The sequence below is a fragment of the Panthera leo genome, chromosome A2 (assembly GCF_018350215.1).
Source record: "Panthera leo isolate Ple1 chromosome A2, P.leo_Ple1_pat1.1, whole genome shotgun sequence".
Lineage (NCBI taxonomy): Eukaryota > Metazoa > Chordata > Mammalia > Carnivora > Felidae > Panthera > Panthera leo.
Window position 1 is genome coordinate 97342819 of NC_056680.1, and position 16125 is coordinate 97358943.

Here is a 16125-nt window from a genome sequence, read left to right on the forward strand (position 1 = left end):
TGGAGGTTATAAGTGGGAATGACAAAGTCAGTTAATTGGCGGGGAGTGTCCAGGAACTGAAGGACATAATTCATAAGTATAAACTAGGTGGCAGGGGGGAATAAATGAAATGAGTGTTTTTTAATTGGTTTTTCTTTATACTCCACAACTATATTATAAATATTCTTGGTTACAGTAGTCAATATGCATAATAAAAGATCCCATATAGAAAGTTAATTGATAGACGTTAATACACAGTTACCTTCAAAGAGTTCTTGAAAGTTCAAAAATAGGCAAAAGAAATAGTTTCTTGAAGAGAAAATTCACATGACTTATAGAAAAAGATGATCAGAGAAATGATCATTTAAATTAAATACCCATCGGATTGCCAAAATTTTTAAAGAATTCCACCAACCAATGTCAGCCGTGGTGTGGGATACATTGCAGGTATCATTGTACATCACCACGTTTTTGAAAAGTGCATACTCATCTGTCTCTCCCAAATCAAAAATTGTAATCTTTCTAAAAATACATCATGAACATAGAAATACATTTGATTTGGGAGGCTCAATCTGTTACAACTCTTGGTAAGCACCAGAGCTTTATTCCTGATATTTTCCTCCTTGGTTTCCTTTCCTGAACCTATCGATTGCTAGAATTATCTTCCACAGACTAGTCCTAAGCACAGCTCTTCTAGAAGTTTTGGGGTAAAAAAATGGAGTACTTAGAAAGTAAAAAAATACCAGTAGAGGCAAAAGAAAATAGGTCGATCCTGCTAATTCATCATCAAAGGTAGTTCTCAAGTTGGTGGAGGGCTTGCATGGTGATTTTGGCCTACTTTCAAAATAATTAAAGACTTCAAAAACTCTCACTAATTAACTTAAACTGTGGATTATAATGGCACTTTTACAGATACACACTTGTGGCAATACCATCTCTTTAGAAAACTGCATATAGACCATATGACCAATAACCATGGTTATTGAAGACCATAAGAAGACAAAACAGCAGACGCATATATTTTGGAGCAATAGGTTAATACTTTTGGTCTACTGTATATCAGACATCACTGGTTATCTGTAAGAACTTACATTATAGTCAGGGAGTATGGATCACTCACACATGAAATATGACTCCTAAATTTTTTTGTGGCTAAATATCATTTAGATTATTTCTCTCTCTTATTTCTAATTTATTATGATTCTTTGAACTCAGCAGATGTTTCCTTTCAGATGGGAGGAGGAGAACATGGATTTAGATTGTGCTCCACAGTCCACTAGCAGTAATGTAGGATTAAAATGTGAGAATTCCATCCTTTCCCGAATGCCTCCCTGGTCTGCTGCTCTCTCTTCTTTGGGATTAAGCTCTCAGCTCAGGAAACAAGATGGGAGGTGGGTAGCTTCTTCTCCAGAGGCCAAGTACTTGGGCTTCCCCCGAAGCCTTCCTGAGCTGAAGGTGCTTCTGCGTAACAAGGAAGAAGCAGTTCATTGAACTTTGATAAAGTAGTAATTTTATAAATAGTTACTAGTACAATAACCACTGTTAGATACTATGAGCAGATAAAAGCGGTGAGTCAGATTTTTTTGTTCCCCTGATAAAAAATTTCCAACCTTCTGTGTTCATTGACATTCATCCATTCATTTATGTGTTTATTAAACAAATAGCTATTGAGCAGCTACTCTGTGTCAGGCATTGTGCTAACGGCTGAATATACAATAATTAACAAGATTCCATCTTTTCCCTCAAGGAGTTTGCAGACGAGATAGAGATAGAGATAGAGATAAAGATAGAGATAGAGAGATAGCGATCTTATTGTTAGTTTGTGTTATGACAGATCCTGTCTCTGACACCCCACAATCAGTGACTGGGAAGGCCCTATTCTCTCCTGCCTTCCCCTCTCAGGCTCTGTTATACCTGGAAAGATGTCAAAGAGGCCATCAGTCAGCTGACTCTCAGCCTATTACCAGTTGGTACCTTGAAAGTCAAAGGTCTAGTCTTCAGCGTTCTAAGTCCAGAAACTTAATAACACATTCAGATTTAATCAAGTTCAGAGTGACTGATTCTCGCTGTTCTAGCTTAGAAAACACTTATTTCTAGACCAGAATACTAATTTTCTGATTTACTTTGGGAGGTATAGCTGACATAATAACCAACATTATTCATATGTTCTGTTCTCTCTCCCCTCCTTGGTAGGTTCATAAATCAGAAAGTTGCTCAGTGAGCATAAAATGAGAGTAAAGTTAACTGGATGTGTATACGGAATATGCTCATTAGACTGGGCTGACTGATGAATGGCCTATTTCACCGTAGCGCCACTGTTACTTAAGCATTTTTGTGTCCCTCCAGGACTTTCCCTCCCCACTTCCCAAGAAACGGACCTCAGTATCATTAAAATGTTATGGCATTGCAGGGGCTGATACAATGTGGATTATCAGAGTGGGATCTACCTTTGTTGTCCTCAAAATCCAATTTGAGGAATAACATTCTGTAAAATTCTTAAGTCCCTTGCAATATAAGACTAATCTATTTAGGTATGGTTAACCCAATTTCCCTCCGTGTGTGTGTGTGTGTGTGTGTGTGTGTGTGTGTGTGTGTGTGTTCACATGTGAGGTTCTTACAACTCATTGGCTCATCAGAAAAAGAACTAGAATGAGGTTCGGCAAGACCTCAGGTCTACATTCTTATGTAACTCTCTAATCCTGAGAAATTGTGTTCTTCTTCAAACCCAGATTAAATCTCACCTCCTTTAGTGGACTCTTAGTATACTCTCCCCATTTCCGGGCACAGTGAATTATTCACTTCTCTCTGATCCCACAGAAATTTTCACACTGTTACCTGTGCTTCTATCACTTTGTGTATGATAAGTAATCTAGTTGTCAAGGATGAGCCAGTTTTCTCATTCATCTTTTTCATCTTTGTGTTCTTGGCCCCCAGCAAAGAGTGTGGCATATAATTGATGCTTCATAAGTTTCTTGAATAAATTAACAGGCATGCCTCTCCAGATAACCAATGCAGGTTATCAAACCAAATCTGGTCCCCACCTGTTTTTATAAATAAAGTCTTGTTGGAACACAGCCATACTCATTTGGCTATATACTGTCTACTCTGATGCTACAATAAGCAGAGTTGAGCATTTGTGACAGAGACTGTATAGCCCAAAACCTAAAATATTTGCTATCTGGCCCTTTACAGAAAAAGCATACTGGCCCCTGGTCTGGGCCTTTATGTGCTTCTACTCATCATTGCTGTATAAACTCTGAAAATATCTTAGTCTCTGGTTGCCATTTAGCTAGATTTTTTTTTAAAGTAATATGCCATTATTTTTGGTCTATTAATTTACTGCAAGGTAATAATTAAGTTGCAGCTGTATTTCGCTACAGTTTCAAGGCTAACAACGTGCTGGAATTATTGAACAACTAATTGAAGTTGGATGTTTTCTAAATTATGTCAACACCACATTCACAAATCATCACTTTGCTGTATTTGAGGGACCTCAGTGGAAAATAGGGTATAGAGAGTCCCCATTGTAACTAGATAAATGATAAACATCTATCCCCACTTCAGTTAAAGCAAGAGGAAGTATAAGATTATTTGCAGAGATTTGTAAAACAAGTTATATGACAGTAGAAAGCATGAAAATATTTTCTTCATGCTCATTCTTTGAGTAGCCTAATAATAACATTTTGGTCTCTAAACTTCTGTAACAATGGACTTTTGTTCAGATAAGGTTAAAAAGAATAAATTAAGCACTATCAGTTTTCTACTTGTGATTTCTAGAGGTTATTATTCAAAATGTATATAGGGCTGTTAGCATATTGCCTGACACAGAACATGCCTTCAAAAATATTTGCTGAATTGGGGTGCCTGGGTGGTTCAGTATGTGAGGTGTCCAACTCTTGCTTTTGGCTCAGGTCATGATCTCATGGTTCGGGGGCTCCACACTGACAGTACAGAGCCTGCTTAGAATTCTCTGTCTCTATCCGTCCCTCCTCCCCCCCCCAAAAAAGAAAAAATAAAATAAACTTAAAAAAAAAGTTGGCTGAATTAATGTCCTGGCAAGTAGAACCTGGCTTTGCAAAATCTTTACAGGATTCATTTATTATTGATATAATGCATTAGGCTCTTATACATGTAGAAATTATAAATTTTATCACTGGTGAGAGGAGGGGCCAGGTTACATCTAGCTGAGATTGGTAAATAAGACATGACAAGGAATGTACAATTAGAGTGAGCATTGAACTATTTGGGTGGGGTGAGGGGAAGGATGGGAAAGGAAGGCAGATAAGGCAGGGCAGTGGCATTAACAGAACAGGCACACAGGAGATGGCTTGAAAGGAATGGGGCTGCCCCAGCCTGCCTGAAGCAGTTTGTTTATGCAGTGTAGATGATTGCAATTAAATTGAACAGGAAGGTTAAGTCATTAGCTGTAGGATTTAAGTGCTGTAGATACCTCTCTATATTACTAGGCAACCACAGATGTTTGAACAGAGGAACAAAAAGGAAAAGACATTAGGTGTGGGCAAGATGAGTCAGGAGACCCTGGGAGGGATAACCTCTAAAGAGGAACAATAGACAATGGCAGAAAAGGGCCATGCAAGAACCCCTGAAGTGTAAGTTGCCCAGACACAGGGGAAGAAAGTGAGGAGGACAAAACTGATCACAGGGTTTCTAGCCTCAGAACATATGGCCCTGTCATCAATAGAAAATAAGGAATCAGAAATATTATGGGAGGAAGACAATGAACTTTTTTTTTTTTTTTTTTTTTTTTTTTTTTTTAATAAAGAAGGTCAGGAGAGAAGCTGGTCGGGAGGAGCAGCTTTGGGAGTCCCCAGAGGAAAGGAAGAGGGAGTCAGGACTCTGACTCCAGTGAGAGGAAGGAGAATGCAGCACAAGACAAGAAAGAAAGGCCTTAGCATGTAGCCATGGGGAGATCATTTACTACCTTTAAGAATGAAGGCCAGGTTGCCAAAGTGAAAAGCTGCCGTGCCCAACCTGAGGGCTCAGACTTCCGATTGCTCTTGAAGGTAGTATTGGAGAGATTTCAAAAAGCCTGATGGAAATTTTACATAAACCTGAATCAATAAACAAAAACAAAATTGCTTTTTTTTTTTTTCTTTTCCTGAAATCCAGCCAATCCAGTGTTGGTTTTTATGTAGACTGGAAGTCCTAATATGCATTAAAGATGTATTTGATTGATTTAAAACAGGGAAGTGCATTATTACTTAATCTTGCCTCTTCAGCCTTGTGAAAGCCTTCATTTAAGTGTTCCTTGGAACACAGTTTGGCAAATGTGTGAGATAATGACATGAGGTTGCCTAGCAGCAGGCTCTGTAATGGGCAGAATCAGGCTTTTAGTCCCAAGATGCCCAAATAACTGCAACACTAATAAGGTTTCAGAGTGTTTCCATGTACATCGTCTCATCTGGTCCTCTCACTACTCGTTAAAACATCTCCCAGCTACCTCTAATTCAGAAAATAATTAGGCAGTCTCCTTTTAAACTTTGCACAGTCCTAGCCATTAAGAGTCGCCTTAGGATTGATCTGAAGGAATCTGGCACCTTTTTTTTTTTTTCCTTTGGCTTCTATTAAGAAAATCGAAATCCTACTTTTTAAAAATTCTATGTCCATTAGCAAAATCACCTCAGAAGGTATTTGTGCCATGACCGTGGAGTTTCTTTATGTGTATATCTCACATCTGTGGCTATTTAATTCCGTTACCCTGGGTGATGATGCAAATATTCATAATAAATATTTGAGACAAGAAGTGGATTTTGATATGGACATATCTCTGACTCGTCTGTTCCATTAAGTACATTCCAAGGAATTATTATAATCTAAGGATCATTAAAAATATGAAGAGCTCATTGCTAAAAATCTTGAGAGTTTGTAAACATCTTGTGCTTCTTTAAGAGCTTTGAATGTAGACTCCTAAATAAAAACTGTGTGTGCACTTCATGTTTTGTGTGTGTGTTTAGAAATTTCTCCTGAAATACAATTATAAGCAAAATTAATTAGCAAGGTTAATTAAACACTTCTGTAGGAGCACTTTTCTGTCTATACTCCATACCAGAAAATTGCTGGAATATTTTTAATTTTACAAAGATAGAGACAGAGACCAACAGACAATTAGGAAAGAGTAGTTTCACACACCAATATGCATCAAATTTAAAACACCCTTTGTTAGTCATGTCAGATGACTGGATGTGCTAAAACTTAACACTGAACAACATCCTTTGCTAAATAGTTCCAGATAGAACCTTATGAATTATCTACTATGTTTAAGGAGGAATAAATGCCACCCATGGAATCTAGCTCCTACATTTGACATTGAACGCCATTCTCAAAGCCTCTCCTCTGATTGGTTTTTGGCATCATTTTGAGTATTCCCATCCCCCAGCAGCTGCTGCCCTTGAGAGCCAGCATAACTCAAACAGGCAAAGATCATTCAGCTTCAAACACTGAGGAAATTTTGGCATCTTCCTCATCATAGGAGGCCAGCCAAGTGCTCCAACCCAGCTTCTAAGAGAAGCCTTTCAAAGATATAAATGTTTTATAGCTGAGCCCCAGCTTAAAAAGTCTCCCCCATAATCTGCCCTCCTCAGTTCCAGAACTGGCCACAGGCCATTAGCAAGGGAGAGACCAGAAAGGAAGGCTTTGACTCTCACTTTCTCCCTGAATCTCCCAGACTCTCAGGCCTGACTTTCTGTACTGGGCTTGGGAGAAATGGGGGAAGTGGTCTGGGTTCCTGTCAGAAGGCACCAAAACCCAAAGGCAGGAAAGGTATGAAGCACAGAGCCCAGGCATTATTTCTTTTTAAAGTTTATTTATTTATTTATTTTGAGAGAGAGAGAGAGAGAGAGAAGGAGAGAGAGGGCTCATGTGCTCCCTTGTGCATGAGGTGGGGTGGGATAGAGACAGAGGGAGAGAGAGAATCCCAAGCAGGCTCTGTACTGTCAGCATGGAGCCCAACATGAGACTCTTATCTCATGAACTGTGAGATCATGACCTAAACTGAAATCAAGAGTCAACACTTAACCAACTGAGCCACCCAAGTGTCCCCAGAGCCTGGACATTTGAAACAGAGTTGAAGCCAGAGAAGGAACAAAAGGAAAGTCCTGCCAGTCCCCTGCTTTGAATGTAAAGAATTATGGGTGCCTGGGTGGCTCATCTGGTTAAGCGTCTAACTCTTGATTTCAGCTTAGGTCATGATCTCGAGGTTAGTGAGATCAAGCCCCATGTTGGGCTCTGTGCTGACAGCACAGGGCTTGCTTGGGATTCTCTCTCTCCCTTTCTTTCTGCCTCTCCCCCACTTGTGTGCTCTCTCTCTCTCTCAAAATAAATAAACTTAAAAAAAAAGAATTATTTGATAGTGTTTATTCTTGCTTACTTTGTTCATTCCAATATATCTGAAGCCAAAACTCTTTGTGATGAGTGTTGGGCTTCTGTCCAGCAGGACCTCTCCTGGCTTAACTGAATGTTCCTCAACATAGCTGTGTTTCCTCTGGCTTAAAAAAAAAAAAAAAAAAAAAAAAGGCATACATTATTTTCTTTTATACTTTGGAATTGGGGTAAACTCCTTAGATTCCGAGATGCACTGACTTTTGACTCATACCCTAAAAAAATAATAATAATTGGTCTTGTTCACATGTGTGTGTATCCTAGATGGTGCCAAAGATCCCAAATCACTAAGGGCATCCAGTTCACTGGTGGTGCAAGGAGGAAAAATTAAGCGCAAGTTTGTGGATCTGGGGTAAGCATTTCATGATGTAACACACAAACCCTCTGTGAAGGAAGGATTAAAAGAGAAAAATGTCAGTTTCCCCTTTCTGACTTTGTGCTGTCGTTATAGGGCACCTTTGCGAAGGAATTCCAACAAGGGAAAGAAATGGAAAGAAAAAGAAGCCAATAGGTTTTCTCCAGGTAGCAGGTATGGGTGGGTGATCTACACTTTCTGGCCCCCTCCCATTGTTCACCAAAATCAGTGGTCAGTATCCATGAGCTGAGGCAATCTACCAAGAAGTGAGATGAAAGAGAAATTGTACAATCAGCTTGTTTTTGTCTTGCCCCAGTTATAGCCTACACTGGCTTTGGGAATATCCACTGGCTTAGTTGCAGAATTACAGTCACATGTGCAGTTTCAGTAAATGTTTATCTAAATACAGCATCAATGTGATATGTCAACTGGGCACATTTCAGGTTGTTTGCCTGGCTACCCACAGTACTAGCGTCCTGTTTTTGTTAAGTCTGAAAGGGTAATTTTACATTTAAGAACCTTGTTGGCTTTCAAGACTGTTCTGTCCCCATGCATGAAAGAAAAACCCTCGTCTCTTGCTGGACTTAGCTGTTTAGTTGATTTTTTTTCAGGCCCTACCAACTCTGCTTATTGTTCAATAAAGACTTCCCTGTAGAGCAGTAAGCTTTATACTGCATGCTGTCAACTTTTAACTTCAGATTTGTATCAGGAGACAATAAAGCATGGAGCTTGACTGCCTGGGTTTGGATAAGAGCTCTTTGAGTTATCACCTTTAAAATCTTGGACAAGTTATTTAACCCGTTTGCCTCCACTTCCTCATGTGAAGTAAGGGTAAATAACAGTAGCTACCTAATTACTGTAGTGTAAGGATTAAATGAGTTTTCATACAAAGCATTTAAAATGCCTCTCTCTCTGTCCCCCTCCTGCTCGCACTGTCTCTCTCAAAAATAAACATTAAAAAAAAATTTAAGGGGCGCATGGGTGGCTCAGTCGGTTGAGAGCCCGACTTCGGTTCAGGTCATGATCTCACGGTTCATGGGTTCGAGCCCTGCATGGGGCTCTGTGCTGACAGCTCAGAGCCTGGAGCCTACTTCCGATACTGTCTCCCTCTCTCTCTGCCCCTCGCCTGCTTGTGCTCTGTCTCTCCCCTTCTCAAAAATAAATAAACATTTAAAAAAATTAAAAAAAAAAAATTTAAACTCTCTCCACCCCTCTCCTACTTGCACTCTGTCTCTCTCAAAAATAAATATTAAAAAAAAAGTGGGGGGGGCACCTGGGTGGCACAGTAGGTTGAGCATCCAACTTCGGCTCAGGTCATGATCTCACAGTTCGTGGGTTCAAAGCCCCGTGTCGGGCTCTGTGCTGGCAGCTCAGAGCCTGGAGCCTGCTTGGGATTCTGTGTCTCCCTCTCTCTCTGCCCCTCTCCCACTCACACTCTGTCTCTCTCAAAAATAAACATTAAAAAAATTAAAAAATAAATAAAATGGTACCTGGCACATAGGTATTTAAAGCTAATAATAAAGATAACAATTTTGTATAATTATTATTTGCAAGTTACAAAGCAGTTTTACATCTATCACTTTATTTGGTCCTTATAAAAAGATTGGGAGGGCAGATAATAAATAATACCATACTGTATTAAGAACTTCACCTTCATAGAATTTAATTGATTTGCCCACAGTTATGCAATGGGCAATTAATGCAACAGGACTTGTGCTTCCTGTTGAGATGTCTTTCCAACACAACGCCTCACCTCCAGTTATTTATGTATCTAATGATGTGTAAATTTCTTTATGAAATTTGGGGATCATCTCATTAGTGTAGACTAGGTAGGAAACAGAATGCTAACAATAAAAAATCATAAAATCACTTGGGGACCACTTTCCTGTTTTATAGGTTGTCCTCCACTCTTTCTTTTTTTTTTTTTCTTTTTCCTGGCATACAACTTGGTGAGAAATTGTACCTTCTTCCTGGGATTCTGGGACAGTAGGGTGGGGGAATGAGAAGAGATAATTCCCAAATTAATTGTATTAGTCCATTGTTGTTTTGTTTGTCTGTTTTTAACGTTGTGCACTGGAGAAAGGATAAAAAGCTCTGTTTACATTGAGGACACCAGTCTCAGGAAAAATAAGTCAATGATACAACACAAAAGCAATTTAACTTCATGTGGTTTCAGAGTAAGAAATATGAAATAGTCTACTATGTGCCTTAAAATTAAGTTTAGAAAACTATAAATATACTCAGGATTTAAAAAAAGACAATAAATAATGAAACTATTTCAGGGAGAGAGAGATGCCAAGATACACAACAGGAAAGAAGCTGGGACACTTCTCTGGTAACACTGCAGTCCTTTTGGTCCCTGGACTTCTGAGACAGTCACTACCTGTCACCTTCAGGCTCCATCCTAAAAGGGATGTAAGTGAGGCATCCGGTAGTGGGGAGAAGGTTTGACTCAATTTCATCATAGTGGCCAGTGGGTATCACCCCCTTGTACAGAGTGAAAAGCAAGCAAATCTTGATTCTTTTGGTGAGTGCTCACCTTTCTCTAGGCAAACCCCAGGGAGTCAAGGGTGGGCTATCCCTACAGCTAATGCCAGCGTTTGCACCACCAGCCAGCCAGCTCTGTTTTTAAAATATTAACTCTGGAGTCTTTCTGCTTCAGTGGTCACAAGTATTTACACACATACCAATGCTACAAAATCGTTTTCAATTAGAATCATAAATGTACAATTATCTGTAATTATAGTAAAGTTTTGACAAGACTGACAGGAATTCATAGAGTTGAAATCCTGAAAGAACAAGGGAAGAAGAGGGACTTTTTCTGTGTCACAAAAATGACTTTTTGAGCTGTCACAGTAATTGGTTAACGCTAATCAAATCTAATGACAGTCTGTGTTCTCCTATAGAGATTGATGATGGGCCCAGAACCTTTTAAAACATATGGCAGGAAGCAGAGTTACTGCCCTGTAGGAGCTTAATGCATTGAGTTGGTTTCATGGGGCCCCTGCAGGTAGGTGGCTGATAAGCACCGTGAGCTACAGGGTCCCCTTCCAGCTATGGAGGACTGGGAATAAACTCATCACCTCTATGCAGCATTCTCAGAAAAATGAGGGAATGATTCATGGATTGAGTTTGTAATCTTATCTCTTATGCTTTTCATTATTAGGCTGTAAAAATCTGATGAGGTCATTCAATCAGTTATAGCCTGAAGCTGTCGGACTCTAAAGAGGCAAGACAGTTTGCTAAGTTCCGTCTTGGTCTTAGTTTTTTCCTTCTTCAGGAGTTAAGAGTTTACTTTATTGTATTCCTTGTGGAGGTGTAATGACTCAAATACATGAGCAACATGAAACAAATAGATAAGATTAAGTAATTATAATAATAAATAAGCCCTTCCAAAAATATGGCTTGGTTCTATCCTTTTCCAATATGTCCTCAGTGAATGTGGATTTAAATAGGCAGCATAGCAGATAACAAAAGCAGGAAGCATGTAGTTGTCAGAGCTTGTTCAGACCAAAGAGTAAAATAAAATACTATCCTAATTCTAGTGTCAGTAGCCACTGATGTCAGTGGAGGTGCCTGCTTTGGAGCTCTGTGGAAGAAGCTCCCAGTTGAGTTGCTGAATGGGAAGATGGGAAGCCTTGTGAGCAATTACGTGTATCTTAGAACAAGGCTAGACATGTGGGAAAATGACAAGGGAGGGAGATGGCACTCCTTTGTGGAAGTGAATTTGCAGTCATCTTAAAAGTATGAACTGTGGGAAATCATGGTGCCGGAATCCAAGCATTCATCCTTGCTTTGCAAGGCTCTGAATTTCTTGGAGCTTTGTTTCCCACCAAAAAATAATTAGGTGGATTCAAACTCCGTAGTCTCTGATCCCCATCCATCTCTGTCTATGCTGTCCAATATGCTAGCCTCCAGTCAGATGTGGCTTTTGAGCACTAGAAATGTAGCTAGTCTATACTGAAATGTATTGTAGGAGAAAATGCATGCAGGATTTCAAAGACTTAGGATGAAAAAAAAAGTGTGAAATATCTTATTAAAATGTTATAATACCAATTACATATTGAAATAATAATATTTTGAATATTTTGGGTTAAATAAAATAAAATTAATTGTACCTTTTTCTTATATGACTCCCAGAAGAGTTTGATTTATATATATACTTCATATTTCTGTTGGATAGTGTCGATCTGTATGATTCTATGTAAAACATCTTCTTTTTGAGTTCTAACTTGTCATTTCATTGATCTATAAATTAGCATGTTTTCATGTTTGTTTATTCTTTTATTTTTTTAATTGAAGTATAATCAAAATACAGTGTCATATTAGTTTTAGGTACAGTGTAATGATTCAACTACAGTTCTATACATTACTCAGCACTCATCACAATATGTGTACTCCTTCTCGTCTATTCTTTTTTAAATCTATACCTGTTCCTCTGTGTTCCAAATATAATTTGTTTATACACAGAGGTACAAAAGATACAATAACATAATTTATTTTAAAGGCAAATTGGATGGGGGAAAAAAGGTAAAGCAAAAAGTAAGGTTGGTACTTAAAATATAAAATCTTCAACAACAACTGCATAGTAAGTATAACAGTGGCTTTCAGTAAAAGCAAAGAGCATGATGTCAGAGTAAAGAGCCTGGATTCAGTCATAGCTGCCACTTAACGTCTTGGGCAAGTTCCTTAACCTGTCTGTCCGTTTCCTCATCTGTAAGATGGAAATATTCATACTTCTTCAGGTCATCAGGAGGATTGAGAGTCACATTTAAGCACGTTTCAAGTCCTTAATAAATGTCAACAGTTATCATTACTAGTATTATTATTTAAAACCATTCTGATCAGAGGAATGTAAAAGAAAGTATTCTCTGTATGTATTTTTCTGGCTATCGTGTTCATCCATTGTTAATTTTAGTAATATCTTGAAGAATGAGTGGACTGGGGATTATAGTTCAGACAAACCTTCATAGATATTTCTCTCAAGGAACCTTTAGGTAAATCAAGGCATTAGAGTGAGTTTGAGAACATTCCAGTGACATGTGCCTGGAGGGCAGCTCTGCCCTGTTGCTGAGCAAGGGCACACAGCCTCTGCTCTTGAGCTGGAGTGGAAACAGTCCCTTTCAGAAGTGTTGATGAGCAAGACGAGCAAATGTGCCTGAAGAGAACAGCACCTCGCCTCTGCCTAACAGAGACACCCCACAGAAGAGCCAACATTTCTCTTTAAAAAATATATTAAAAGTACGCTTTTAAAAGGTACGCCTGCATAGCTTGGTGAGTTAGGTGTCCAACTTGCGATTTCGGCTCAGGTCATGACCTCACAGTTCATGAGATCGAGCCCCTCATTGGGGCTATCAGCGCAGAGCTCCTTGGGATTTTCTCTGTGTCTTTCTGCCCCTCCCCTGCTCACATACCTGCTTTCTCTGTCTTAAAGTAAATAAATAAACATTTTTCAAAAATTATTTTAAAAAATAGGAAACAAAAATGCTATTGTAAGTGGCCAGAAGAGAATGACCATTAGAAAATAGCAAAATAATTTGAGCCTGGCAGGTTGTTGGTTTTTTTTTTAAGTAATTTTATTTAATTTATTTTTAAAGTTTATTCATTATTTCTGAGAGAGAGAGAGAGAGAGAGAGAGATAGCAGGGGAGGGGCAGAGAGAGGGAGATACAGAATCCAAAACAGGCTCTAGGCTCTGAGCTGTCTGCACAGAGCCCAATGTGGAGCTCAAACTGGTGAACCATGAGATCATGACCTGAGCCGAAATCGTACGTGTAACTGACTGAGCCACCCAGGCGCCCCAAGCCTGGCAAGTTTTAAAGCAAATGTTTAAATCATGAACAATGGTGATGAAAACTCAGTAAAGCTCCTACAGAGTGCTTAATTTTGACAGTATAACTTCTGCAGATTCTTTCCTTCACTTGATATTTTTCATGACCAGAGGTTGCTTCATTCTTAAAAAGGGGATTATTTGAGTTATAAATTAAAAGTAATTTATTAAAGTCTCCAGTTTTTACAACTTACCTTTTTTTCAGTTTCAGTTCAACTTACAAATCTTTTTGTTTTATTTATACACCTAGTAAAATTTTGTAAAAACATAAAAGCAGTCACTTTTATGGAGACCTCTGAATAATGTTAGCTTAGACTCAGTAGCACAGACTTGTTCCCCCCATAATTGCCTGTCCTGATTTTAGAAAACTGCATTTATAAATGTAATTTATTCAGTTTTCTTTTTAAGTACTTGCCAGCGCTTGAAACTTGACAAACTTTTACATTCCTAACATGTCAACGCTTTTCCACTTGAAAAAACTCAAAAATCTAGTAGATTAAAATGGTAACATAGTGACTGTAAACATCCAGTGGTCTTATCAATTTGGTTATTTTACATCTTAAACAATTAATCATATTAAGATAGAATCAACAGACAAACCTCTCTCAGATTTCTAATAATACAAATTTTCTTAAATCCTCAGCAATATATTTATTATTCCTAAACCTAACATTTTTATTTTGATAATATCAATTTTTTTTTTTTACATAATCCTCTTGATGTTTCATTTTAAGCCTTCCCAGGGCCCTTGGGTGGCTCAGTCAGTTAAGCGTTCAACTTCTGCTCAGGTCATGATCTCATGGTTTGTGGGTTCAAGCCCCGTGTCAGGCTCTGTGTTGACAGCTCAGAGTCTGGACCCTGCCTCGAATACTGTGTGTCTGTCTCTGCCTCTCTCTCTCTCTCTCAAAAATAAATAAATATTTTTTAAAAATGTAAAAAAAAAAAAAAAAAAAACCTTCCCAATATGGAGGGAACTCATTAAAGGAACAGTTTCTCCATCTCATATGAATGTAGAGGAGGAAAAAAAAAAAAATAACTTTCTTTCCTTCTACCCTCTTGGGTTCTTTGATTGGAGTCCTGTAAACGAAATTGACAGAAGATAGATTAACAAGAGAAAAGCATACAGATTTATTTAATTTAAGTTTTGTGTGGTGCAGGAAACTTTATAAGGAAATGAAGACTCAGAGAAGCAGTTAAGCCTGAGCATTTTAATGCTAGATTTGTTGAAGACTGAAAAGTCTTGGAAAATATGATAGAACATAAGGGTATGAACTAACAGTAGTAAACAGTGGGGAGCTTAGCAAGGCCTATTCATTCATTCATTCCTTCAGATTTCTCTAAGTGTCCCTCCATCTACAGAGATAAAGATGTTCCTTTCCTCCAGGTATATAGGGAGGGCACCTCTCATGTAAGGGTCTTATGACCTGCTTCGGGAGCAGTGGGGGAGGTCAGAGTACCTACCATTTGTCAGATTCCTTTACCTTAAAATATTTGCTGTGCCAAGTTACCATATTCTGTGGTTATCATGTCCAGAAACCCTGTCACAAGTTAAGGTTAAACAGTTACCATCTCATATGGGCTATCAGTTATGGATTAGAGGTTTAGACCGTAACTCAGGGTCTGGAAGCAGGGTGTGTCTAGGGTGGTTGGCCTAAGCTGCACATGGACACCTGCTTGTCATAGCTGTTAACTGTCAGGGTCTCCAAGTGCCCTTCAGAAGGAGCTGGCTTTAAAACTTCAGTCTCCTTGGTGGATGTTAGAACTTTACAGAATTACTTGATCTGATTTGAGTAAATGGAAGTCTGCAACCCTTCCTCTGATTGCCCCTAACTTTCTCTAATTAACCTCCATAACTACCTGCTTAAAGTCTATATTATGCTTATACTTTTTATGTTCTGCCAGTTCCTGAACTCCTAACTTATCTTGATGACATTCAGTTCTATTCCGAATAACTTCACACACCTTGTATTTAATGTAAGACAAACCAAAAAAAAAAAAAAATTACTAAGGAATGTTTACCTGGGCAACTTAACTTTGGGGTGCTGTCCCCAGGATGAACTGGTTTCAAGTTGTATGGAATTGGGTTAGCTGCTCTCTAGAGTTGTGAGCTATAAACCACTTAAATGCCGGGAAACAATTGCTCCCTCCACCTCACACACATCACACACACACCCCCTTGGCAATTTAATATTACAGAGATTTAATTTGAAGCCATTCTTTTTCTCAGTTACTAACAATAAAACAATCGGGGTTACATCCGTGACTTGTAATTGCATTTTTACCAAAAATGATAGTGAGACTTTAGTGTACAAGTTAAAAAAGAAGATGAATTACAGAACACATACCTATTTTGACCCTCTGAAAACTATTTTCAGATCCAGTAAACATTCATTTCTACCAATCTTGATTTTTCAAGGGGATTATTAAGGATCTATATGAAGCTTATGCACCTTACACCATAACCAGCTCTCAGAGTCAAAAAAGTCAATAGAGGGAGGGAGCGAGGGAGGGAAGAAAGGGAAGGAAGGAGAAAGAAAGGGAAGAATTTTATGTTATTCTTGACA

The 16125-nt window shown here is 38.6% G+C and overlaps 1 protein-coding gene across 11 annotated transcripts in view; it reads left to right on the plus strand.

Moving 5' to 3' along the window:
- PPP1R9A (protein phosphatase 1 regulatory subunit 9A) overlaps positions 1-16125 on the plus strand; it is a 329127-nt gene that overhangs the window by 297198 nt on the left and 15804 nt on the right. For 7 of the 11 annotated variants that reach the window (XM_042918086.1, XM_042918078.1, XM_042918070.1 and 4 more), the window contains 2 exons: positions 7642-7729; positions 7829-7906. The exons of 3 other annotated variants lie outside the window; for them this stretch is intronic. In XM_042918086.1, coding sequence (XP_042774020.1) covers positions 7642-7729; positions 7829-7906 — 166 coding nt within the window. Of the gene's footprint in view, positions 1-7641; positions 7730-7828; positions 7907-10014; positions 10148-16125 lie in introns of all 11 variants that reach the window. One more of the 11 variants, XM_042918119.1, reaches the window with a different exon arrangement.